General features: G+C 39.1%; 1 protein-coding gene and 1 non-coding gene across 2 annotated transcripts; one reads left to right on the forward strand and one right to left on the reverse strand.

The window, feature by feature from the left end:
* The first annotated feature begins 2792 nt into the window (after positions 1 to 2792).
* LOC128585902 (acidic mammalian chitinase) lies at positions 2793 to 8252 on the forward strand. Its single transcript, XM_053591305.1, has 7 exons — positions 2793 to 2958; positions 5181 to 5305; positions 5490 to 5613; positions 5911 to 6096; positions 6836 to 6955; positions 7043 to 7184; positions 7893 to 8252. The coding sequence occupies exons 1-7, from the start codon at positions 2803 to 2805 to the stop codon at positions 8159 to 8161; spliced, it is 1122 nt and encodes a 373-aa protein (XP_053447280.1). The 5' UTR covers positions 2793 to 2802; the 3' UTR covers positions 8162 to 8252.
* Positions 8253 to 25714: 17462 nt separating this feature from the next.
* Positions 25715 to 25821, reverse strand: LOC128586927 (U6 spliceosomal RNA). The gene has a single exon (XR_008380384.1). It is a non-coding gene; the product is annotated as a U6 spliceosomal RNA (small nuclear RNA).
* Between the last annotated feature and the right edge of the window lie 1882 nt (positions 25822 to 27703).

A 27703-nucleotide genomic window follows, 5' to 3' on the forward strand; every position in this document is an offset into this window, starting at 1 on the left:
TCTTTTCTAAAGCCTGAGTTTGCCATTGTGTATTTATACCATATTTTCTTTACATTCATCTGTTAATGGACACTCAGGTTGATTTTCTATCTTGGCTATTGTCAAGAATGCTATAATGAACATGAGAGTGTAGATATCTCTTTACATATTGATATCATTTTCTTTGGCTTTAACCCCAGTAGTGGAATCACTATATTAACATGGTAGTTCTATTTTTAATTTTCTGAGGAATCTTCACAGTGGTTTCCATAATGGCTATCCTAAGTTACATTTCCACCAACAGTGCACGTGTTCCCTCTTCTCTGCATCCTAACACCTGTTATCTTTTGTCTTCTTTAAAATAGTTATTCCAACTGCAGCGAGGTCATGTCTCATGGTGGTTTTAACATGCATTTTTCTCTGATAAGTAGTGATGTTGTACATTTTTTAGAGTGCTTGTTGACTACTTGCATGTCTTCTTTTGAGAAATGTCTGTTGAGCTCCTCGACCCATTTTTAAATCAGGGTGTTTGTTTTAATGCTACTGAGTTGAGTTTCTAATATAGCTTGGTGTTTTTTCTTTTTTTAATTTTGGGTTAATGTGAGGGTACCTATGACTAGACAACATTGTTCGCATTTGTAAGACAAAACCCAAGTTGTGGTTGTCTGATATATTTTGAATATTAACACCTTATCAGGTGTATGGTTTAAAAATATTTCCTCCCATTCCACGGGTTCTCTCTTCACCCTTGTTTCCTTGCCATGAACTGTTTAGTCTGATGTGATCCCATTTGTCGATTTTTGCTTGTGTTGCTGTGCTCTCAGGGTCATATCCAAAAAGTGCTTGCCCTGACCAATGTCAAGGAGCTTTTCTCATGTTTTCTTCTAGTACTTTTATAGTTTCAGGTCGTAAAATCCTTAGGTCTGTCATCCATTTGGGGTTTATTTTTGCATAATGTAGAAGATAAGGGTCTAATTTCATTCTAATTTCATTTCTGGTGGGCAGAACTCTGCATTCCTAACAAGCTCCCCCCAGATTATGCTACTGATTCTGAGACAGGAACCACACTTTAAGTAGCAAGAATGTAGGTAACATAGCACCTTGCCTGCTCTAGAAGCTATTCAAAAATACTGGTCCTGGCTTTATTCTTTCTCTGCTTTTGTCTATGACCTGGGAAACTGCAAATCATCTTAATTATTTTTATCAGGTACCAGGAGGTAGAGAATACTAAAAATTAGGCATCATTGAACCCAAGAATCAGACAGGTTTGCTGTATTTTAACAGTTCTCTTTTCTATAAAAAGAAACATACAAACAAACAAACTGGCATCTTTTAATTAACAGGTTTGTTCAGTTTAGTCATATCTAGGACAAGGAAGGGAAGAGGCAATTGCTGCCATCAGTAATGGCACTGTCATGAATGCAGCTACTAGAATTTAAGTTATGATACCTAAAAGGAGGTAAACTCCTTTAGAGCAGTGTTTCTTGAAGTTTGGCCCAATTGCTGCTTGCAACAAACTCACAGAGGGGCACTTGATAAAAATGTTAGTCCTTACCTTGATCCAACAGATTCAGAATCTCTGAGGATGGGGTGATAAGCCTGCAATTTTCATTGTTGTTGTCCCACAGCCTTGTACTTAATTCTTATGTAAATGGATGTCTGAGAATCTCTGTTCTAAGGACTGTGTATAATTCCCAGCCAATTAACTTACGTTAACTGTCATAGACACTGAAAAGGTAATTACGCTGAAGCAGCACTTATTATTTTATCTGATGGAATAGAAAATGTGTTAATTATGCTTTTAAGTTATATGTATCAAAAATATTTGCCAATACATTCTTTTTACAAAAATCAATTCTATAATTTATATTTCACTTAGGAATGCTTGGTGCATTAATGATGTATGTGAGAACAACACAAGAATTTTTATAAAGAAAGTTTTCAGTAGATGAGGAAAATTTTATGCTGTAATATTACATAGCATATCAATGCCAAAGTAAAATGAGCAAGTGCAATCCAAAGCAATATTATTTTCAGTAGAGGGACTGGTGGATTTTGAACTTCTCTTATTTTATCCTTTGCTGTATAGGAATAGCCAGCTGAAAACTCTCCTGGCCATTGGAGGCTGGAACTTTGGCACTGCCCCGTGAGTCTTCTAACCCATCGTTCATTTGCTACGGAACCAAGTTAGCCCAGTGGGATTGCTGTCCCTTTAGACTTCACAATCTAAATTAAGAATGTGCATTCAACAAATACGCTAATTAAATAAATTATTACATCAGAACCTCAACACTAAGTAGAACACAATGTATTTTATACGTTTAAATTTCGTTAGATAGTCTCAGACCCTATCCATGAAGGTTTAGTTACTGAGACCCCAAAGCAATCTGTTCTTAGAGTATTTCAAGAGCACAGATCTTGCAGAGGTATTCTACTGCTTCTGTCTATTTACCTTCCAAGAGAAGGAAAGAGAAAGTCACACAAATAAACAAGAAGACTTCTTCGAGTGTACCTGAATGTGGGGGACTATTTGAGGAGGGAACACAGTGAGCTGAGTTAGCTGGGTCCAAAGCAACAAAGGCACTTTGGGAGAAAGATCGGAGTTGGAGGGATAGCAAAATAAAGGGAACTTTAAATTATCATGGCTGGGAAGATTAGAGATTACAAAGAAAGGAGGGGGAAAACCAGGAACATACTTTAACCTGGGCTGTGTATCCTAATCAAGGGTCTAAGGAAGGAACTGAGAGCTTGACTCTACTCCAAGGTGCTGAGACCACTGAGGCCTCACTCTGCCTTCTTTCGGTCTCCCTCAGTTTCACTGCCATGGTTTCCACTCCTGAGAACCGCCAGACTTTCATTGCCTCGGTCATCAAATTCCTGCGCCAGTACGAGTTTGATGGGCTGGACTTTGACTGGGAGTACCCTGGCTCTCGTGGGAGCACTCCTCAGGACAAGCATCTCTTCACTGTCCTGGTGCAGGTGAGGAGGGCAGGAAGGAGCAGTCTATAACCCAAGAAGGTTCAAAGCTTTTCTTCTCCAGGAGAATCACTGTGGTTCTAGAGTAAAACAAAACTTGAATTTAGAATTAAAGAATCTTATTATTCCAAAGATTGTCAGACATCACACATTTAATAGCAGCAGCATGTGTGCTATGTGCCAGGCACTAATCCACAGCCTCTTTGAATGGCCATTACTCATTTCATCTTCCCCTTCATTCTACTAAAATAAAGTATGATTATCTTTATTTTTCAGATAAGGAAACAAAGTTATAGAAAAGGTTTAAGTGGCCTGCCCAAGATAGCATAACTGGTAGGCATTGTAACTACCCCTGCAGTCTGGCTAGCCTCCAGTGCTTCTAACAGTTACACTCAACTTCCCATTAGTACGGAGTACATGCTCTGTGCCAGACACTGGGTTACCTGTCAAGCTAAAGATAAAAATAATACACAATGCTTGGCTTTAACAAAACACAATCTGAGATGGAAGCTTGCAAAATAAAGAAGTATTACCACACACTTTGATAAATGCCAGGAAGAGGTCTGTAGAGTACAAAAGGATCAGGAAGAGGTCTCTAGAGAAAGTGATGCTTGGTGTTACTCTTGATAGGGAGTGGTGTTAACTAATTGAGGATGGGAATAGCACAGATGAAGATGTGTGTGAGCAAGTAAGTGAGTGATGGTCTGTGAACCTGCATGGGACTTCTATCTGATGTTCAGGAATTTGGACTTTATCTTCAAGGTAATAGGGCAGTTTTGAAGGATTTTGGGTAGTGGAGAGTTAGCTTTAACCTTTAGAAAGAGGAGGTGGAAATAAGGTCATGAGGTCATTGCAGTTATTTATGCAAGAGATGACTAGGGCCATCAAAGGATCTACCCCATTCCTGAGGGAATAAGGAGATGAATACAAGGGATCCCAAGAGGACAGAATTGACAGGAGTTCAGAGATTAACTGGAGGTGGAAAAGAGAAAGGACTCCCTGATTTCTGACTTTGAGGCCTGGCTTGATTTTGGTGCTATTAACTGAGATGGTAAATACAGAGAAAAGTATAGTTTTGAAAGAAGGAGGCCTGATTAATTTACCTTGGAACATGCGGAGTGTGAGTATCTATGGGACAGCCTACAGGAATGCCCATAAACACTTTGTGAATATCAGACTGCAGTTCAAGACAAACAACTTGGCTTGGTTTTATTAAAGCAATTATCCCAGGTACACAACTAAGCAATCACCAAGGAAAAATAAATAGAATGAGAAAAGCTAAGGACTAAGGATGGTTTCCATTAATAGATTCACTCTCTCTTGAGACACAGATTCACTCTCTCTTGAGACACAGATTACTACTCTATATACCACATTGTCAGCTGACCTCAGAATAATTTGAGTGCCAACTAATTTACTAGGTGAAAAGTCAGTTTACTTTTTTGTTGGACAGCTCCAATGATCAGAAAGAATGTCTCTTTTCTTAGCTAAAACATGCTTCCAGTCATAATTTATAACTTCTATTCATTGGTTGTAGTTCTTCCCACTGAACAAAAAATAAAACTGTACCTTCTGCAATATAGGGGTTCAATATCTGTAGACAAATATAATGACCTGCCTATAATTTCTCTTCTCCAGTTAATCAGTAACCACATAATGATTTTCAGAGCCAGTCTTCACTGGAACATACTCTGGAACACCCTAATAATGCAACCATAAGAACCACACCCAGGACTCCAAAGGAGAGTGCAGTCACACAAAACAGAGGTGGATTAGCCTCTTGCATTGAACAAGAACCCATCTTCTGGCTTTTGGCACCTTCCTTATTGGCCAGTTCAGCATGTCATAGGATGGGGTATCAGTCCTGCCAAGCAGTTCATCTAATAAACAAATGGGAGCAAATTTCTTTACTGCTAGTCACAGGGTACTGCAACAACTATAGCTTCAGAGTATGGCGCTATGAATGGAGTTCTAATGGTCACCTGGGACCTGGGTTCTTGTCATCACCTGGCCACTAACTTACTGTGGAACTTTGGTGAAATTTCCTAACTCTCGGGCACATAGGACAGCTGTGAAATGGACTAATATCATCTATCCTATCTACTTTGTTGGGATGTTGAGGGACTAAAATAAGAGAAAATATGTAAAAGCACTTTATACATATATTATATTTCAGGAGGTGAAATCAGCTTCATATATGTCCTATTATGCTTTTGGTTCTGTAGGAAATGCATGAAGCTTTTGAGCAGGAGGCCAAGCAGATCAACAAGCCCAGGCTGATGGTCACCGCTGCGGTGGCTGCTGGCATCTCCAACATCCAGTCTGGCTATGAGATCCCCCAGCTGTCCCAGTGAGTGATGCACCCTCACCTCAAGCTTCCACAGACATCATTTAGGCAGAGTAGACTTGTCCTTGGTCTGTCTTGCTGCTATGCAGGGACCTTGTTTAGGAGGCTTTGGAAGTGGTGTCTTTAGCCTGCGTGCATGTGGGAAATGACCCTCAGAAGTGATTTTAAATCCTTTATTGCACCTCAGGTACCTAGACTACATCCATGTCATGACCTACGACCTCCATGGTTCCTGGGAGGGTTACACGGGAGAGAACAGCCCCCTCTACAAATATCCAACTGACACTGGCAGCAACGCCTACCTCAATGTGGTGAGTCCCTGTACAGATGCAAATTAAGACCAGAGATGATGGTGTAAATCACATGGGTATTCAGGTACAAAATAGACATTAATTCTGCATAGGTGTCACTTAGACAACTTCAACTTTCCTTTGAGATTACTGGTCATATCTCTTTAACTAAAACTTCACCAAAATGTCTTGAAAAAGAACACTAACTAATCCATCTGTCGTTATTATCACACAGTTTTACCTGTAAGAACAGGAACTAACATAACTAAACCCCAGATCATTATCCAGTTGAACCCTATAACTAGGCTTCCATTGCAGGCTTATGCCATGAACTACTGGAAGGAGAACGGCGCCCCAGCTGAGAAGCTCATCGTTGGATTTCCTGCCTACGGACACACTTTCATCCTAAGCAACCCATCCAACCACGGAATTGATGCCCCTACTTCTGGTGCTGGTCCTGCTGGGCCCTACACCAGGCAATCTGGGTTCTGGGCTTACTATGAGGTAGATAGTTTGGGCTATACAGTGCTGTGAATCCTGGCCTCAGGGCTAGACGCTGCTGAAATCTTGAACGTTCATTGTATTACCTTCCTGCTCTAAACAAGGCTACTTCAGCTGTGTAAAGGGTTTACATGACATATCCATTTATTCTGTTCAGATGAATAAGATTTAATAATGTCATCTATAGTAGCACATAGGGAGTAAAATACAGTAAATACACCTCTCATATTACTGTGGGTTCCCCAAACCAGCATAAGGGACAACATAAGTATTTGAAAAGCAATTTGATCTTCTCTGCTGCAAATAAAAAAATATATAATTAGAAAATTCAAGAAAACCTCAACTGGAGACAAAAAAGAAAAAAAAAATCAGGCTTAGCACCTGTAGCTCAGAGGCTAGGGTGCCAGCCAAATACACCAGAGCTGGTGGGTTTGAACCCAGTCTGGGCCTGCCAAACAACAATGACAACTACAACCAAAAAATAGCCGGGCATTGTGGCACATGCCTGTTGTCCCAGCTACTCAGAAGGTTGAGGCAAGAGAATCACTTAAGCCCAAGAGTTTGAGGTTGCTGTGAGCTGTGACACCACATCACTCTACTGAGGGTGACATAATGAAACTCTGTCTCAAAAAAAAAAGAAAGAAAGAAAAAGAAAAGAAAAAAATCAGAGACAAGTGTATTTTTTTGTTTTTTTTCCATGGGAGTAATATTCAAAAGATTTGAATCTTTTAATGTTTTAAAGATCTGTACCTTCCTGAAAAATGGAGCCACTCAGGTGTGGGATGCCCCCCAGGATGTGCCCTACGCATATCAGGGCAATGAGTGGGTTGGCTATGACAACGTTAAGAGCTTCAATATCAAGGTAAGCTCAGCCCTTCAGACATGCTGAAGTCCTAGCCTCGAGTCTCAAGAAATCAAGTGATTCCTGCTGTCCTCTCTCCCTAAACAGGCTCAATGGCTTAAGCAGAACAACTTTGGAGGTGCCATGGTCTGGGCAATTGATCTAGATGACTTCACTGGCACTTTCTGTGACCAGGGCAAGTTCCCACTGATCACTACCCTGAAGAACGCCCTCGGCCTGCAGAGTGCAAGTGAGTGGCAGCAGGGGGTGCTCAGGTGTATCAGTGCTCCCTCTCCAACGCTAAAGGCAGCCTTAGCCCCTGCCCACACCACTGCCTCTTCCTATTTCACCTCTCTGCTCTTGCCCACGTGAGAGACAAGCGCTGCATCCTTCTCCTACCCCCGAACTTCCATGTCAGGAATTGTTGCTCTTAGGGTAAACCACGCCTACCTGAGTGGGTTTTCCAAGCCTGCCAAATCTTAAAGATGTGGAAGATCCTCAAGAAATTGTTGACCTTCAATATAAGCATCTACTTTTCTGTGACTCCCTTATCCAAAGTCTCTCTCAGCCCACCGGGAGATTTAACAAGAAACCCTCAGCATTGCTCACATATCTCTAACGTATAATTCACGGGATGTCTCAACTCCCCTTTTGGTTTAGAATTTTTGTTCACCACTTATACCCAGATCCTAGAAAAGCGTTTTGCATTGACTGGATGCTTAGTAAATACTTTTTAAATTATTTAGACTTCATAAGTCTTTTTTAAATTGCAAGCTGGCTCATCATGGTAGCTTTTCCTAATTTCTGAGGATGGAGTTACTTCTGAGTTTCTCATTTGCAGGGATCCAGAGCTAACTGCTCCCACCTGCACACCTCCACCCCAGTTCTCTTCGCCTCTAAGTGGAGCTGAGAGCCTCTTCCAGGCCCACCAATCTGCTCTCTGTGCTGTGTGTTTCAGGTTGCACAGCCCCTGCTCAGCCCATTGAGCCGATAACTGCTGCTCCCAGCAGCGGGAGTGGTGGCAGCGGTGGGAGCGGCAGCGGCAGCAGCAGCTCTGGAGGCAGCTCTGGGGGCAGTGGATTCTGTGCTGGCAAAGCCAATGGCCTCTACCCTGTGGCAAATAACAAAAATGCCTTCTGGCACTGCCAGAATGGAGTCACATACCAACAGAACTGCCAGGCTGGGCTTGTCTTCGACACCAGCTGTGACTGCTGCAACTGGACCTAAGCCTGCCCTGGGTTCTGAACAGTCTCCTCTGGTTAGGATGTCTTGCTTCTACCTAATGTCCTGCAATAAAATCAGCAGCCAAAAACATGAATGTCTCTGGTCTTAAGTGAGTTGAATGGAAACCTCAGAGGTGAAAACGCAGGCCCTTATGGGGATGGGGGGGAGGGGAGAGTGTGTGAGGAGGAGGAGGAGAGGAAGCTGGGGCTCAGTCTTCTCCCTGCTGCATGAAGGGGGGCGCTGTCTAGAGGAAATGTCTGGATATTTGATGCAGGTGTGGGAAGAGGATATGAAGAAGATAGTTCTATAGCCTGGTGACTGTCCTTGGGAAGAAGCTCAGGGGTTCCCAGAGCCTGGGGCAGTGCAGCTTATCTTACATGGAGTGGGAGGCTGGGACATTCTCTCCACTTCCGATGCAGACCCCGACCTGGTCCACTACCTCCCAACCCGTAGGCTGGGGAAGAGCTGTGCAGTGATGTCTGCCCAGCCCATGAGCCAGAAGGAGACTGGTCCTCCCATTAAAACCATAGAAGTGGCTGCCATATGGGGCTTGTACACATCTTCCCCTCATGACCCAAGAGGGCAGAGCAAATTGTCACCCCTCGGAATCTGCACCTGAGCAAAGAAAACTGCCTGTCAGTCTCAGCAGCTGGGTTTGTAACTTGTGAGACCAGGGATTGAGAAGAAGGAAAAATTTCCCTGGGTTCCCAGGAAGAAGTCTAATGCAGAGCTAGAGAGAAAAGCCTGGATGCAAAGTAGAGGATACTGACTAATGGATGGCTTTCCAGCTCTTGATGGCTCCTTCCTATTTCCAGATGTGTTCCGGCCCCTGGGTACTCTGAAACATCCCTATAACTATGCATAATAAATTCCTCTTTGCTGCTTAACCTGCTCAAGTTTGTTTCTTTTTTTATTATTTCAGGTTAATGTGAGGGTACAAACAACTAGGTTACAGTATTTGTATGTGTTAGGTAGAGTCCCTCTTAAAGTTGTGTCCCATGCCCAAAAGGTGTGCCATTTCCCCATACATTGTGCCCATTAAGTGGGAGCATACCCATCCCCTCCTCTCCTCCCCCTCCCCTCCTCCCCCTCCCCTTATCCCCGTCCCCCCAACTTGAATTCTTTTCTAATGTGGGCGTGTATTAGATCGTCTACTGGCCTCATATTAGGATTAAGTACATTGCATATTTGGTTTTTCATTCTTGTGATAATTTACTGAGGAGAATGTGTTTCAACTCCATTTAGGTTAATGCAAAAAATGTAAAGTCTCCATCTTTTTTTATGCCTGAATGGTATCTATGATATATAGACACCACAGTTTGTTAACCCATTCCTGGTTTGATGGGTATTTAAGTTGTTTCCACATCTTGGCAATTGCAAATTGAGCTGCGATAAACAATCTAGTGCAGAGGTCTTTATGATAAAATGATTTTTTTTCTTCTGGGTAGATGCCAAGTAGTGGGATTGAGGCATTAAATGCGAGATCTAATTTGAGTTCTTTGAGTACTCTTCATACTTTTCAAAAGCCTCAAAAAGAGGCTTATTAGTTTGTAATCCCACCAACAGTGTAAAAGTGTTGCCTTCTCTCCACATCTGCCCCAGTATCTGCAACTTTGGGACTTTGCGATGTGAGCTATTCTCATTGGGGTTAGGTGATATCTCAGGACGGTTATGATTTGCATTTCTCTGATAATTAGGGATGATGAGCATTTTTCTTATATTTATTAGCCATTTGTCTGTCTTCCTCAGAGAAGGTTCTGTTCATGTCTCTTGCCCAGTGGTAGATAGCATTGTTTGCTTTTTTTTGTTGATTAATTTTTCTGTAGATTCTAGTTGTCAAGGCTTTATCAGATTAATAATCTGCAAATATCTTTTCCCATTCTGAAGTTTTTCTGTTTGCTTTAATTATTGTGTCCTTGGCTGTACAGAATCTTTTCTGTTTAACTAAGTCCATATGTTTATTTTTGTCGTCACAATTGCCACTGAAGTCTTTTTCATAAAATTTTTCCCCAGGCCAACATCCTCAAGAGCTTTTCCCACACTTTCTTCTAGGGTTTTTATTGTTTCATGTCTTACGTTTCAATCTTTTTATCCATTTTGAGTCAATTTTTGCAAGTGGCAAAAGGTATGGAACCAGTTTTTTTGTTGTTGTTGCTGTTTGTTTCTTGTTTTTTTCCTTGCAAATAAGAAAAGCCTAACTAATGAAAGGGAAAGTGAAGCCTCTTTGTTCTTGAGAACAACACAGAGTGACATGACTACCAGTGCAACCGAGGAATCCAGGAGGGCCAGACACTGTCAGCTCCAATGAGTATCTTTTGAAAGTCAGAACAAAGAAGTACAAGAGAAAAGGTCACCAGGAAAAAGTTACAAAACCTGTTACAATGTGTAGCAGGATACAGAATGTGCAGATGTGACTATTTCTTGTGTTAATGTACCTAATATGAGAAACACATGCTTTGACATTTGCTGCTTATTGGTCTGACTGGTATTTATCTGCCTTAGCTATTTCTGCCTAGCTAAGTGATTAATTAGTAGTGCATAGGGTTGCAACTATTCCTGCTAACACACGTGGCATTTTCTGCTACCCTGTTTCCCCGAAAATAAGAAATCCTCCGAAAATAAGACCTACTTACAGGAAAGATAAGACATCCCCTGAAAATAAGACCTAGCGCATCTTTGGGAGCACACCTTAAAATAAGACACTGTCTTATTTTCGGGGAAACGGGGTAGGCTCCTGACTGTTGCACTCCACATGCCCTATTCTGTGTCCCAGGTCTGCAACTGGGGCTGCTGCCCCAGGCATCCTGTTCCTTTTGCATATCTTGGGATGTCTTTGTTAAGTGTTTCCCAAACCTATAATTCATGACTAAAGTCATCTTTATTACTTTGTTTCAACAACAAAAAGTAAGCAAACAAGTACAAGGTTAAGCATAATTAGAATTTGCAGTGATTATACATTTCTTCATAATCATTGATTAACATTATTTCATGAAGGACAACTGAAATTTGTTCTCTCACAAGGAATAAAATGGCTCATGTTTTTTCTGGCATGCTTAGGGTGTGTCCAACTGTTCTACATGTTTTACATGTATTTTCTTATTTAGCTTTCTCAGAAACTTTATGAAATAGATAATATTTATTCCAGGAAACTGAAGCACAAAGGAATTACTTAACCTGCCCACAGTCAGACAGATAATTAGTTGTAGAGCCAGACCCAAAGCCCAGCAGGCTAGCCCCAGAGCTCATAGTTATATCTACTATGTTATATTTGTTATATTGCCTCCCATGACACAGACAGTAGTGTTCTCATGAGAGATGACAGCACTGTGACAGTGACAAAACACACACAGCTCTCCAGGTAACATCATTCATTCATGAACCCATTACACGTATTATTACGTGTGTAAGTACTGAAGTGTCTAAGTACTGAAGACATGATGGTAAGGAAGACAAAGACTCCACTCCTATGGGGACTTTATTTTGATAGTGGAAGTATTAGGTACTAAATAAGCAAGTGAAGAAATGAGGAATGTGAAACAGTGAAAGAAAATGGCCAGAAGAGGAGCCACTTTAATTTGGGCACTCTGGGAAGGCCTCTTTGGGGAGGTCTCATAGAACATGGGCCTTGACAGTCAAAAAGAGCAACTCATTTTGAGATCTTGGAAAAGTGCATCACAAGCAAGTACGAAGTCCCTGAAGTTGATGAGTTGAGGGTGAAATAGGGGTTAAAAATATGGAAGACTGCACTCTTGATGACTGTAGTCAATAGACTGACTCTTGAGTCCTTGTGTGACATGTCTGTGAGATTAAAGCCCTCGAAGTCAGTGACTTGTATCCTCAATGAGCAGACAGAGGCAAGAATTAGTAAAATTAAGTATTTTTATGGAAGTTATTGCATTTCTTGTAAAAGAATGGTGAAGACTAGAGCAAAATAGAGCAAAGGAATTTGGGGGAGCCTTTTGGAAGGGGTTTTCTATTGAGGTCACTACAGAGGAAAGTAGCATTGGGGGAAGAGAGGAGGATGTGGGGCTCTGGACTCCATAAAAAAAGGACATGAAGGCAGCTGTTGGCTTTGGGTAACAGCATCTTTAAGCAACACAGTGGCCAGTGGCTAAATCAAAGAGGTTTTTCAAATTGACACCTTTTTTCAAAGCCACTGATTTCCCACAAAGATTCATTCTGCCACCACTTCTAGAATGCAGAAATTACTACAGCCTAAAAAAAGTAAGCTATTTTCCTTCTGTTTTTACATATTAGTTATTCATTCAAAAGAATATTTGCTGTGTACTTACCACGTACAAGAAGAGAGTAGGCATGCATGAACTAGCTGATGAGATCGCTCTGACCTCACCCACTCCATTTCAACTATGTCATCCCCCTTGCTATTTCTCAAGTATTCCCTGCACATTACCACCTCTGGGCCTTTGCAGAAGCAAGAACACATGTTCCCTAGATTTCTATTTGACTCTCTCCCTTACTCTGTCAGGACTCTTCCAGAAGTCACCTTCTCAGTGAGGATTTCCTGGCCACTCAACTTAAGACTGAAACCCCATCCTCCTCCCCGTCCTGTGCTTTGTTTTCCCTTCACACTCACCACTGCCTGGCACAGCGCTCATTGTATGTACTTACCTTTTAACTTCCATGAGGACAAGGATTTCAGTTCACTGTTACATTCTCAATGCCTACAACAGTGCCTGGCATATTTTGGGAGTTTAATGGGTACTTGTTGAATGAATAGATTAATGATGATGTGAAGTGAGACAGGAAATAAGAAAGTGAGTACTCCAAGCACACTGGACAAAGTACTTTATATAAGTTATCTCCTACATGGTGAATACCGTCCCCAAGTTATGAGGTGAGGAAAATGAGGCCTTGCAAGGAAAAATAACTTACCCAGGATCATATAGTTGGTAATCAATAGAGCTCATTCTGAAAATTAGGCTTTTCTGGCTCCTTTATGGCACAATTCTTCCTTGCAGAAAGCAATGTCATAATGACTTAAGGAGAGACTTCCAGGGTGGGGTTGTTGCTTAGCAACCAATCTTAGCTTGGACCCTTCATTTTCTTGGTTAAAGTCCATGTAAGAGAGTGGTGACTCATGGAGATAATCTATGAGACATCCAGGTTCGCTGGAAGTACCCCCGAGAGGGAACTGTACATATCCAGAGCATCTCAGAAAAACAAATCCTTGCTATATGATCTACCTGCGGACTTGAATGAACTCACGCTACGGACTGGCCAGCAATACTTTTGGGACTTTGGTCGCGGTAATCATGTTCTTGGACTCTAGCACACTTAGGAAAATGCATCTTTCCTGTATTGAAGTCTAAGCGGAAAGAAGTGGGATATGCACAGGCTTACATAAGGGCTCTGATAGGCAAGATTATGGGGAGTGTTCTGCTCACCAAATCATGAGCTTTAGCAAAGGGCAGCACCCATCCAGATAAACAAGCACCATTTTTTATTTGCACAAAGGTAGCCTTGAAGCTAGCTGCACTCCTGCAGCCCTGGTTATGGAGGCAGTAGATTGGAAGTGCATTGATGTTAATGAACCCACAAGCGGGTTTCAATGTTGCTGGCCACACAGATAGCCAATACTGACACAACGAGGATTGTCAAGGGAGGAAGGATTTATTTCATAGGACACGTCAACTGGGAGGGGGAGGCATAGGCTACCTCTAATTTACCTTCCTGATTAGCAGGGTCAAGGCTTTTTACAGAGGTGAAAATGAATAATGCCTAACGGGAGTGAACCCCATTACATGTTTGGGGTGGAGTGCAAAGCCTGCCAGTGCAGTGAGGAATCATGCTAGTACATACATTCCACAATCAAAAAATGGTGGACAAATCCCTCCCCAGGGTGGGGATTTTAAGATTATAATGAGCCAGGGGTTAATATTGCTCATTGTTTTAGCCTTGTGCTCAGGCTCAGTGGCTCTTGGGAACGATCTCCAGTGGCATATCACTTGTCTTTCTCTGGACAAACAAGTGGTCTAATGCACTGTAGTTATTTCAGGGCCGCAAAGAGGTTCTGTTGTTCTTGGCAAAAATCTCAACAGAAGTGGTTCAGTGTACAGAAAGTCACAAAATTCCATTCAGCAATTTTTACTGAGACTTCTGTGTCTCTCCTCTGCTTTCCCTAAGACTGCAGCTGCTAGGCCATTGGGCCATGGGCGCTGAGATAACACTCACTGTCACAGCCCTGTCAATTCAAGGCCACATAGCGGTCTGCTTTAGTTCTGATGTGAACACTGAAAATGCCTTTGGACTATGAGGGGGCTAAGCTTAAAAATTATAGAGAACTATATAATTTGGGTTATAAAGCTGATTACATTAACATTTGTTAAATGCCACTTACAGGTCAGCCACTCACAGTGCAGGATTTGGGGCCTGTGTTAGCTCCCAAATTCTCTTGGCAGCACAGGAAAGAAAGGAATGATTGTGCCATTTTATAGATGAGCCAAGGCTGAGGTAGTTTAAGAGCTTCCACACAGTTATGCAGCTAGTAAAGAACACAGCAAGCCTCACTGAAAGCCAGTTCACAGGAACTTCAGAGTCTTTCTTCACTTCTCTACCCAGATGAGAGAGATTGGTTTTAAAAAAGTCTAGAACAGCAGTTGTCACCCTGTGGGTTGCGACCCCTTTGTAAAAATGAAAATATGTCCTGCATATCAGATATTTACATTACGATTCATAACAGTGCAAAATTACAGTTATGAAGTAGCAACAAAAATAATTTTATGCTTGGGGGTCACCACAACATGAGATACTATATTAAAGGGTCACAGCACTAGGCGGCATTAAGAAGGTTGAGAACCACTGGAAAGTAGGATTTAGAAAGTCTGTTTCCCTCCCCTCTGTCTCTCTTCTGCAGAGTAGAGGTCCAGGAAGATTTCTATTCTCCGGATCAAGGGTTTTCAACCCTATTCAGACCCCAAACTTGCTTTGAGTAACAGATCATAATACCCCATCCTAAAATTAAAATTAACTCACAGATAACATATACCTACCACATATAATCTTACAAACAACTGAACACAACTGTAAGATAAAGGAGAAAAAAATCCTCATAAAATAATACAGATTTCAGTATATAAATGTTCATATATAACTACTTTAGAGGCAATGAAGTTCTCAAACCTCTTGTACCATATATGGTATAACAAGTCTAGGAGTATGAGAAGGCTGACAGTCACTTCACATAATCAGTTAAAGAACAGAGTTATAAGTGGATGCTAGAATAAAAACTAGTTTTAGGAAAATTAGTAACACTCCAGATTTACTGTTTTCTTTTTTATTTATTTATTTATTTATTTTTTATTAAATCATAACTGTATACAATGATATGATTATGGGGCATCATACACTCACTTCATAAACCATTTGACACATTTTTATCACAGTGGTTAACATAGCCTTTCCGGCGTTATCTCAGTTACTGTGCCAAAACATTTACATTCTACATTTACCAAGTTTCGCAAATACCTCTGTAATATGCACCACAGGTGTGATCCCACCGATTCCCCTCCCTCTACCCACTGCCCCCCTTTCCCACTTCCCCCTATTGTTAAGTTGTAGCTGGGTTATAGCTTTCATGTGAGAGTCCCAAATTAGTTTCATAGTAGGGCTGTGTACATTGGGTATTTTTTCTTCCATTCTTGGGATACTTTACTAAGAAGAATATGTTCCAGCTCCATCCATGTAAACATGAAAGAGGTAAAGTCTCCATCTTTCTTTAAGGCTGCGTAGTATTCCATGGTATACATATACCACAATTTATTAATCCATTCGTGGATCGATGGGCACTTGGGCTTTTTCCATGAGAAAAGGGAACACTTCTGCACTGCTGGTGGGAATGCAAATTAATACATTCCTTTTGGAAAGATATATGGAGAACACTCAGAGATCTAAAAATAGATCTGCCATTCAATCCTGTAATTCCTCTGCTGGGCATATACCCAGAAGACCAAAAATCACAACATAACAAAGATATTTGTACCAGAATGTTTATTGCAGCCCAATTCATAATAGCTAAGATTTACTGTTTTCTGATAGTGAATAGCTTTAGTTGAAATGGGGATAATATCTAGAAAAATTACAAACCATGGAAGTAAAAAAAGGGGTAAATGCGTATGTTGTTCTTGAAAAGTGTGTGAATAGCGTTAATGTTCTTCTCTAGGGTTGCCAGATTTCTTTCACATACACTATTTAATTGGTCTGTAATACATACCAAAAGGGGTCCACATTTCATAAAATACTCAAAGTGAACTCCCTGGTGGACCCTGTTTAAGAAACAGGACATCACTACCTCTCCAAAAGCCCTCCTCGTGTCTCCCCTCAGATACTCTCCCCCCCGCCACCAAGGGTCTCCCTATCCTGACTTCCAATCATACATTGGTTTTGCCTATTATTTAATTGTATATAAATTCACCCACACCATGTGTAAATGATCATTTCTGAATTATTTTATTCAACATTATTAAATGAATCTGTATTATTGCATGTGCAGAATTTGGTCCAATTTTGTTGCTGTACAGTACCTCTTTGTATAAATATTCTACAATTTAATTTCATTATGTTGCTAGTGAACATTTTGTTTCCCATTTGGAGCTATTATGGAAAATGTTGCTTTTGACGTTCTTATACATGCCTATCTGAACACAATTGTGTGTATTCCTGCTGAGTAATTACCAAGGAGCAGAAATTATTAGGTCACAGAGATGTCTAATCAGCTTTAGTAAAGACTGCCAGATAGTTTTCCAAAGTCAAGCTATCTATTTATGAGTTACAGTTGTTTCATACCCTAACCTGCCCTGGGTGTTGTCTGGCTTTACAATTTTAGCCATATCGTAGGTATCTCGTTGTGGTTTTAATTTGCTCTTTCTTTATGACTAATGAAGTTGAGCACTTTTTGTATTTTTTGCTGGCCACTTGAATGTTCTTTCCGTGTGAGGTGCCCATTCAAGTCTTTTACCCATTTTTTTACTAGAGTATTTTCTCTACTTATCTGTAATAGTGCTTATACAGTCTTGATAAGCACTGTCTAATCAAAATACAACGTGAGAAAGATGTATATTTTTTATTTTAAAGTAGCCACATTAAAAAAAGTAAAAGAGAAATATGTGAATTGTAACATTTTATTTAATCCAATATATCCAAAATATTATCAATTTCAATCTGTAATAATCAATATAAAATTTATTAATAAGAAATTTTGCATTCCTGTTTTCATCCTAAGTCTTTTTAAAATCTGATCTGTATTTTACTTTTATACATATCTCAATTTGGACTGGCCACATTTCAAGTGCTCCATAGCTGCGTATGTGTAGTGCTACTGTACTGGACAGCACAGGCCCAGATGTTTTATTGCTTACATTTTCTCTCAGACCTTGGCTTACTTTATCATTCTCCTAATAATATATCTTTTTAAAATTACTGGTTTGAAATAGTCTCAAATGTGGAAAAAAGTTTCAAAGGGAGTACAGAGATTTCCCTTATCCTCTTCACCCAAAGTCCTCAATTGCTAAATGTTACTTTTCTCTCTTGCACACGCACTCTCTTTCTCTCTCACTCTCTCTCTCTTACACTTTTCTGGCATCGTGCCCCATCCTCAAATACACTCCACCGTAACTCTCCCAGAGACACTCTTCTACATTACAACCATACAACCCTACCAATCTGAAAATCAGCAGTGATACAATACTACCATTAAATCCACATACTCAGTTCAAATTTGGCTAACTGTCCAAGAACATGTTTTCCTACCTCATCCAGGATCCTATCCAGGAAATCATGTTGCTTTCAGTTGCCATGCTATATCAATATACTAAAAATCAGAATAATTCTTTATCCTTTGTCTCTCATTTCCTTAATAGTCTTAAAGAACACAGACCTTTTATCCTGTAGCAGAACCAGATTGTGGTGGCAGGCTAAGTATTAATAAATCCAAAATTCATAGAGCAGGCAAAAAGAAAGGGAAAATCATGGCCAGGCTGAGCCCCATGGGCTGAGGGTGCTGTCCACAGGTGGAACTTCTCCCTGAGCCCTCTCTCATTCTTTCTCCTCAGCACTGCCTTTTTAAAGCCTTTCTACTGATTAAATCATGCACACCCAGATTATCAAATATAATCTCCTTTACTTAAAGCCAACTGATTAGGGACTTTAATTACATCTCCAAAATCTCTTTACAGTAAAACCCAGACGAGTGTTTGATTAAATAACTGGGAACTGCCACCTAGCTAAGTTGACACATCAAAAAAGTTATCACAGCAAATGCAAATGCTCCCGTGTTACACCAACATCCTGATCCCCATAAACCTTACTCATCAGCTTTGTATCTATTTACAACTTCTTCCTGTACCAGCTACCACTATGCTGGTTGACAAATGAGTATCTATCACATCATTCCTTCTTTATTTATTAGTTGTCATTTACACTCTAAGGAGGTAGATTACCTTCTTATTCATTAATTTATATCAGTATGGACTCTGAGTTCCCCTTTTATTTAGTGGATTGCAATATGGTGACAGTGGGCATCCTTATCTTGATTTTAAACTCAGAAGAAAAATGTTCAGCTTTTCATAATTAAGTATATTTGTTTCTCTTTTTAAAAAGTGACTTTTTATTCAAGCCATGTATCTTTTTTTTAAACTTCAGGTTAATATGAGGGTACAAACAATTAGGTTACAATGTTTGTATTTGTTAAATAAAGTCCCTGTTGCAGTTGTGTCCTGCACCTAGGAGATGTGCATATACCCTCACATTGTGCCCATTAGATGGGAGCACATCAATCCCCCTCCATCCTCCCTCTGCTCTGTCCCTCCCCCACCACCAACTTGAATTGAATTGAGTTTTTCTCTTGTGTGAGTGTAGTATTAGATCATCTACTGGCTTTATATTAGTATTGAGCATATGGGATATTTGCTTACTTACATCCATTCTTGTGATGCTTTACTAAGAAGAATGTGTGTCAAGTCCATCCAGGTTAGTACAAAAGATGCAAAGTCTCCATCTTTTATGGCTGAATAGTATTCCATATACACATACACCACAGTTTGTTAATCCATTCATGGGTTGATGGACATTTAGGTTCTTTCCACATCTTGGCAATTATAAATTGAGCTGCAATAAACAATCGAGTACAAATGTCTTTGCGATAAAATGATTTTGTTCTTCTAAGTAGATGCCTATTAATGAGATTGTGAGGTCAAATGGAAGGTCTATTTTGAGTTTTTTGAGGATCTTCCATACTTCTTTCTGAAGAGGCTGTATTAGTTTGCAGTCCCACCAACAGTGTAAAAGTGTTCCCTTCTCTCCACATTCACAGCAGCATCTGCAACTTTGAGACTTTGTGATGTGGGCTATTCTCACTGGGGTTAGGTGATATCTCAGGGTGGTTTTGATTTATTTTACATTTCTCTGATGATTAGGGATAGTGAGCATTTTTTCCTATGTTGTTAGCCATTTGTCTGTCCTCCTCAGAGAAGGTTCTGTTCATGTCTCTTGCCCAGTGATAGATGGGATTGTTCGCTCTTTCTTTGTTGATTAGTTTGAGTTCTCTATAGATTCTAGTTGTCAAACCTTTATCAGATTAATAATTTGCAAATATATTTTCCCATTCTGAAGTTTGTCTATTTGCTTTAATTATTGTGTCCTTAGCTGTGCAGAAGATTTTCAGTTTAATGTTTTATTTTTTTGTTTTGTTGCAATTGCCACTGAAGTCTTTTTCATAAAATTTTTCCCCAGGCCAACATCCTCAAGAGTTTTTCCCACACTTTCTTCTAGAATTTGTATTATTTCATATCTTATTTAAATTTTTTATCCATTTTGAGTCAATTTTTATAAGTGATGAAAGGTGCAGGTCCAATTTCAGTCTTTTACATGTGGTTATCCAGTTCTTCCAGCACCATTTGTTGAATAGGGGTTCTTTCCCCAGTGTCTGCTTGTGTTTTGTTTGGTTTATCAAAGATCTGGTGCCTATAGGAGGCTGGTTTCATCTCTTGGTTTTCTATTTGGTTACATGTGTCTATGTCTCTATTTTTGTGCCAGTATCATGCTGTTTTGATCATGTGAACTTGTAATATAACCTGAAGTCTGATAGAGTGATGCCTCCAGATTTGTTTTTATTACTAAGTATTTCCTTGACTATACAGAAGTTTTTTTCTGGTTCCATACAAAACCAAGAACTATTTTTTCCAGTTCTTCAAAATATGATGTTGGTATTTTAAAGATGACTGCATTAAATCTATAGATTGCTTTGGGTAGTATAGATATTTTAACAATGTTGATTCTTCTCAGCCAAGAGCGTGGTATGTTTTTCCATTCATTAGTGTTTTCTGCTATTTCTTTTCTTAGGGTGTCATAATTTTCTTTGTAGAGATCTTTTACCTCCTTGTTAGGTATATTCCCAGGTATTTCATTTTTTTGAAGCTATTGTGAAGGGAATTGTGTCCTTGATTTGCTTCTAAACTTGACTGTTATTGGCATATAAAAAGCTACTGATTTGTGGACATTACTTGAGATATTACTGTATTTCTTGATCACTTTCAGGAGTCTTTTAATTGAGTCTCTGGGGTTTTCTAAGTATAATATCATATCATCAGTGAGCAGCAAGAGTTTGACATCTGCCTCCATTTGGATGCCCTTAACATCCTTCTCTTACCTGAATGCATTGGCTAGAACTTCCAGAACTGTTGAATAGTAGTGGTGATAAAGGACTTATCCAGTTCCTGCTGTAAGTGGAAAAGTTTTCAGTTTTACTCCATTCAGTATAATATTGGCTGTGGGTTTGATGTAGATGGCTTTAATCAGTTTAAGAAATGTGCCATCTATGCCTATTTTCTTAAGCACTCTGGTTAGAAAAGAATGCTGAATTTTTTCAAATGCTTTTTCTGCATCTGTTGAGAGGATCATATGGTCTTTGTTTTTGCTTCTATATTAAGTATATTTGTTACAGGTTTTTTATAAGAATACCTTTCTTTCCTAGCTTGCTAAGAGATTTATGTTTTACATCATAAGTGAGCAATGAGTGCTAACAATTTTTTTGCATCTCTTGAGATGATCACTTTTTAAAATTCTGTTAATATAATAAAGTATATTGATTTTATTTTCAAATGTTACATCATCCCTGCATTTCTGTGGGGAATCCAACTTTGTCATGAAATGACGAACTGTATTTTGTTCGCCAAATTTTATTTAGCATTTTTTTCACTCATAACAATAAAAGAGATTGGCCTCAACCAAGAGTGGTGGCATGTGCCTGTGGGTCCAGCTCGAGGAAGGAGGATCACTTTAGCCCAGGAGTTTAAAAACCACTCTGGGAAATATAGTCAGATCTTGTCTTTAAGAAAAATGAATTTTAACTGAAATGGATTGGCCTGTAATTTTCTTTTCTTATAATGCCATTGTCAACTATTGTTACTATTGTTTTGCTAGTCTACAATAAATGGGGACAAAGTCTGCCTTTTTATGTTACCTTGAATAGTTTACATAGCATTGGTATAATTTCCCCTTAAAATACTTAGTAGAACTCTGGTGAAATCATCTGAGTTTATATTTTTCTTAGTGAAAAAGTTTTAAATTATGAATTCTCCAGCCTGAGCAAGAGCAATATCTCATCTCTAAAACTAGCCAGGTGTTGTGGCAGATGCCTGTAGTCCCAGCTACTTGGGAGACAAGAGGATCCCTTGAGTCCAAGAGTTTGAGGTTGCTGTGAGCTACGATGATGCCATGGCACTCTACCAAGGGTGACAAAGTGAGACTCTGTCTCAAAAAAAAAAAAAAACACAATTGAATTCTATTTTTTATTAGAATAGTTTTGAATTTATATTTTTCTAGAAATGTATTCATTTTATCTAAACTTTCAAACTTATTGAATATACTGTTTTATATTATAAATTCCATTTAATATCAATTTTTAATAAACATCCCTTTTCCTTTCTCATATTGGCAGTTTAAGCCTTCTATCATTTTTTTCTAAACTCTATTATTATGAATTTATCGATTCTATTTGTGTTCCTAAAGTATCAAATTTTGATTTTGATGATTATATTGTATACTTATATTCTTTTTCATAAATATTTACACTTGCTTTTCTTTTTTTATATTCATTTTCTGGTGGTTTCTTATTATTTCTCTTTTTTTCTCCTAAAATTATTTATTTATTTACTTCTTTTATTTATTGTTGGGGATTCATTGAGGGTACAAGAAACCAGGTTATACTGATTGCATTTGTTAGGTAAAGTCCCTCTTACAATCATTTTTGCCCCCAAAAGGTGCAGCACACCCCAAGACCCCATCCCACTCACTCCTTCCCTCTCTCTGCTCTTCTTTTCCCCACCCCTCCCTCCTCCTTTCTCTCTCTGCTCTCCCCAACCCTCACCCCACGCCATGTCATTAATTGTCATTAATTGTCCTTATATCAAAATTGAGTACATAGGATTCATGCTTCTCCATTCTTATGATGCTTTACTAAGAATAATGTCTTCCACTTCTATCCAAGTTAATACAAAGGCTGTAAAGTCTCCATTTTTTAATGGCTGAATAGTATTCCATGGTATACATATACCACAGCTTGTTAATCCATTTCTGGGTTGGTGGGCATTTAGGCTGTTTCCACATTTTGGCGATTGTCAATTGAGCTGCAGTAAACAGTCTAGTGCAAGTGTCCTTATGATAAAAGGATTTTTTTCCTTCTGGATAGATGCCCAGTAATGGGATTGCAGTATCAAATGGGAGGTCTAGTTTGAGTTCTCTGAGGATTCTTCATACTTCCTTCCAAAAAGGTTGTATTAGTTTGCAGTCCCACCAGCAGGGCAAAAGTTTCCCTTCTCTCCACATCCACGCCAGCAACGCGGTTTTAAGATTTTGTGATGTGGGCCATTCTCGCTGGGGTTAGATGGTATCTCAGGGTGGTTTTGATTTGCATTTCTCTAATAATTAGGGATGATGAGCATTTTTTCATAAGTTTGTTATTCATTTGCCTGTCTTCTTTAAAGAAGGTTCTATTCATGTCTCTTGCCCATTGATATATGGGATTGTTGGTTTTTTCATGTGAATTAATTTGAGTTCTCCATAGATCCTAGTTACCAAGCTTTTGTCTAATTCAAAATAAGCAAATATTCATTCCCAATGTGTAGGTTGTCTATTTGCTTTGGTTGTCTCCTTAGCTGTACAGAAGGTTTTCAGTTTAATTAAGCCCCATTTGTTTATTTTTGTTGTTGCAATTGTCACAGCAGTCTTCTTCATGAAGTCTTTCCCCAGGCCAATATCTTTCAGTGTTTTTCCTATGCTTTCTTTGAGGATTTTTGTTGTTTCATGCCTTAAATTTTAGTCCTTTATCCATCTGGAATCAATTTTTGTGACTGGAGAAAGGTGTGGGTCCAGTTTCAGTCTTTTACATGTGGATATCCAGTTCTCCCAGCACCGTTTATTAAATAGGTAGTCTTTCCCCCTAGGTATGTTCTTGATTGGTTTATCAAAGATTAGGTGGTTATAAGATGTTAGTTTCATTTCCTGGTTTTCTATTTGATTCCAAATGTCTATGTCTCTGTTTTTGTGCCAGTACCATGCTGTCTTGACCACTATTGCTTTGTAGTACAGCCTAAAATCTGGTATGCTGATGCCCTCAGCTTTGTTTTTATTACTAAGAACTGCCTTATCTATGTGGGTTTTTTTCTGGTTCCATACAAAACACAGAATCATTTTTTCCAAATCTTGAAAGTACAATGCTGGTATTTAAATAGGAATGGCATTGAATAGGTAGATTGTTTTGGGAAGTATAGACATGTTAACAATGTTGATTCTTCCCAGCTGTGAGCATGGTATGTTCTTCCATTTGTTAATATCCTCCGCTATTTCCTTTCTTAGGATTTCATATTTTTCTTTATGGAGGTCCTTCACCTCCTTTGTTACATGTATTCCTAGGTATTTCGTTTTCTTTGAAGAGGACAACCTTGTCTGGTTCCAGTTCTAGAGGAAAGCTTTCAGTTTTACTCCATTCAGTAAAATATTAGCTATTTGTCATAGATAGCTTTGACCAGTTTAAGAAATGTGCCACGTATGCCTATATACTTCAGTGTTCTGATTAGAAAAGGATGCTGGATTTTATCAAATACTTTTTCTGCATCTATTGAGAGGATCATATGGTCTTGTTTTTGCTTCTGTTAATACGGTGGATAACGTTTACAGACTTGTGTATCCCAGCCTTGCATCCCTGGGATGAAACCTACTTGATCATGATGTACGACTTTTTAAATAATAAGCTGTAATCTATTGACTAGGATCTTTTTGAGAATTTTTGCATCTATATTCCTTAGTGAAATTGGTCTGAAATTCTCCTTTTTATTTGGGTCTTTTCCTGGTTTTTGTATCAAGGTGATGTTTGCTTCATAGAACATGTTGAGGAAGATTCCTTCCTCCTCAATTTTTTGGAATAATTTCTGTAGTACGGGAATAAGCTCTTCTTTGAAGGTTTGATAGAATTCTGATGTGAAGCTATCTGGACCAGGGCATTTTTTGTTGGAAGATTTTTTTATTGCTTCTTTAATGTCAGTGCTTGAAATTAGTCTGTTCAGGAGCTCTATTTCTTCCTGGCTGTCTAGGGAGAAGGTGTGATTCCAAATATTGATCCATTTCCTTCACATTGTCAAATTTCTGGGCATAGAGTTTCTAGTAGTATTCAGAGATGATCTCTTGTATCTCGGTGGCATCAGTTGTTATTACCCCTTTATCATTTATGATTGAGGTTACTAGAGATTTTACTTTTTTATTTCTAGTTAGTCTGTCCAAAGGTTTATATATTTTATATATTTAAAAAAAAAACTCCTTGTTTCATTAATTTTCCAAATGATTCTTTTGTTTTCAATTTCATTGATCTCTGATTTAATTTTGGATATTTCTTTTCTTCTACTGGGTTTAGGCTGAGATTGTTCCTCTTTTTCCAATTCCATAAGATGGCTTGTGAGTTTGTTGATGCCCTCTCTTTCTGTTTTTCGAATGTAGGCATCTAAAGTGATAAATTTTCCTCTCAGAACTGCTTTTGCCGTATCCCACAGGTTTTGGTAGCTTGTGTCTTCATTGTTGTTATGCTCAAGGAAGTTAATGATTTCCTGTTTTATTTCTTCCTGCACCCAAATGTCATTCAACAGAAGGTTATTTAATTTCCATCCCTTTGTGTGACATTAAATGTATTTGTTGGAGCTGAGTTCCACCTTTAGTGCCTTGTGATCTGAGAAGACACAAGGAAAAATTTCAATTCTTTTGATTCTGTTGATGTTTGTTTTGTGTCCTAGGATATGATCAATTTTGGAGAATGTTGCATGGGGTGATGAGAAGAATGTATACTCTTTATCTTTGGGATGGAGTGTTCTATATGCGTCTATTAAGCACAGTTGTTCTAGGGTCTCATTTAAATCTCTTATATCTTTGTTTAATTTCTGTTTAGAGGACCTGTCCAGCTCTGTAAGAGGAGTGTTAAAGTCCCTTGTTATAATGGTATTATAAGATATCATATTGGTCAGACTGAGTAAGGTCTATTCAAGAATCTGGGAGCATTTCAAAAATATGGAATGCTTCACAAATTTGTCTGTAATCCTTGCACAGGGGCCACACTAATCTTCTCTGTATCATTCCAATTTTAGTATATGTGCTGCAGAAGTGAGCACTATACTTGCTTTTCTTATTACCTTCCTTTTACTTCCTTAAGGTTTAATTTAATATTCTTTCTTTCTTTTTTTTTTGTTGTTTGTGTGAAATTTTCCATGTTCAGTTAAGTCATTTGGGTTTTGTCTTTTTTTTTTCTTGTTAAATCATAGCTGTGTACATTAGTGCAATCAAGGGGTACAATGTGCTGGTTTCATATACAATCTGAAATATTCTCATCAAACTGTTCAGTGTAGCCTTCATGGCATTTTCTCAGTTATTGTATGTAGACATTTGTATTCTGCCTTTAGTAGGTTTCACCTGTACCCATTCTAAGATGCACCATAAGGTGGCCCCACCCATTATCCTCCCTCCACCCTAACCTCCCCCCTCCCTTCCCCTTCCTTTGCCCTTTCCTCATAGTCTTGTGCTATAGTTGGGTTATAGCCTTCATGTGAAAGCTATAATTTGGCTTCATAGTAGGGCTGAATACATTGGATACTTTTTCTTCCATTCCTGAGATACTTTGCTAAGAAGACTATATTCCAGCTCCATCCATGTAAACATGAAAGAGCTAAAGTCTCCATCATTCTTTAAGACTGCATAATAGGGCGGCACCTGTGGCTCAAGGAGTAGAGCGCCGGTCCCATATGCCGGAGGTGGCGGGTTCAAACCTAGCCCCGGCCAAAAACCACACACACACACAAAAAAAAAAAAGACTGCATAATATTCCATGGTATACATGTACGACAATTTGCTAGTCCATTCGTGGGTCAATGGGCACTTGGGCTTCTTGGATGACTTAGCAATTATGAATTGGGCTGCAATAAACATTCTAGTACAGATGTCTTTGTTATATTGTGATTTTTGGTCTTCTTGGTATAAACCTAGTAAAGGAATTATAGGATCAAATGGCAGGTTTATTTTTAGATCTCTAAGTATTCTCCAAACATCCTTCCAGAAGTAACGTATTAGTGTGCATTCCCACCAGCAGGGTAGAAGTGTGCCCTTTTCTCCACATCCATGCCAACATCTCTGGTTTTGGGATTTTGTTATGTGGGCTACTCTTACTGGAGTTAGGTGATATCTCAGAGTAGTTTTGATTTGCATTTCTCTGATGATTAAGGATGATGAGCTTTTTTTCATGTGTTTGTAGATCGTGCGTCTGTCTTCTTTAGAGAAGTTTCTCTTCAAGTCCTTTCCCACCCTGAGATGGGATTACATGTTCTTTTCTTGCTAATATGTTTGAGTTCTCTGTGGATTCTGATTATTAGACCTTTATCGGAGGTATAACCTGCAAATATTTTCTCCCATTCTGAGGGCTGTCTGCTTGCTTTACTTACTATGTTCTTGGCTGTGCAGAAGCTTTTGATTTGATCAGGTCCCAGTAGTGTATTTTTGATACTGCTTCAAATGCTTGGGAAGTCCTTCTCATAAAATATTCACCCAGGCCAATTCCTTCAAGAGTTTTCCTTGCACATTCTTTAAGTATTTTTATACTTTTATGTCTTAAGTTCAAATATTTTATCCAGTGAGAGTCTATCTTAGTTAATGGTGAAAGGTGTGGGTCCTGTTTCAATCTTCTACAGGTTGTCAGCCAGTTTACCCAGCACCATTTGTTAAATAGGGAGTCTTTTCCCCACTGAATGTTTTTAATTGGCTTGTCAAAGATCAAATACCAGTAAGTAGCTGGATTCATCTCTTGGTTCTCTATTCTGTTCCCAACATCTACTTCTCTGCTTTTGTGCCAGTACCATGCTGTTTTGATCACTATCAATTTATAGAACAGTCTCAGGTCTGGTAGCGTGATTCCTCCTGCTTTGTTTTTATTGCTGAGTAATGTTTTGGTTATTCAAGGTTTTTTTCTGATTCCATATAAAACTAAGTATTATTTTTTCAAGATCT

This window comes from Nycticebus coucang, chromosome 5 (assembly GCF_027406575.1).
Source record: "Nycticebus coucang isolate mNycCou1 chromosome 5, mNycCou1.pri, whole genome shotgun sequence".
NCBI lineage: Eukaryota > Metazoa > Chordata > Mammalia > Primates > Lorisidae > Nycticebus > Nycticebus coucang.

What these genes read in the sequence shown, in the direction of transcription:
- LOC128585902 (XM_053591305.1), top strand. Translation starts at nt 2,803, where the DNA reads ATGGTTTCCACTCCTGAGAACCGCCAGACTTTCATTGCCTCGGTCATC. An exon ending in TCTTCACTGTCCTGGTGCAG is followed by an intron (nt 2,959 to 5,180) that starts GTGAGGAGGGCA and finishes TTGGTTCTGTAG; the next exon opens with GAAATGCATGAAGCTTTTGA. An exon ending in GCAACGCCTACCTCAATGTG is followed by an intron (nt 5,614 to 5,910) that starts GTGAGTCCCTGT and finishes CTTCCATTGCAG; the next exon opens with GCTTATGCCATGAACTACTG.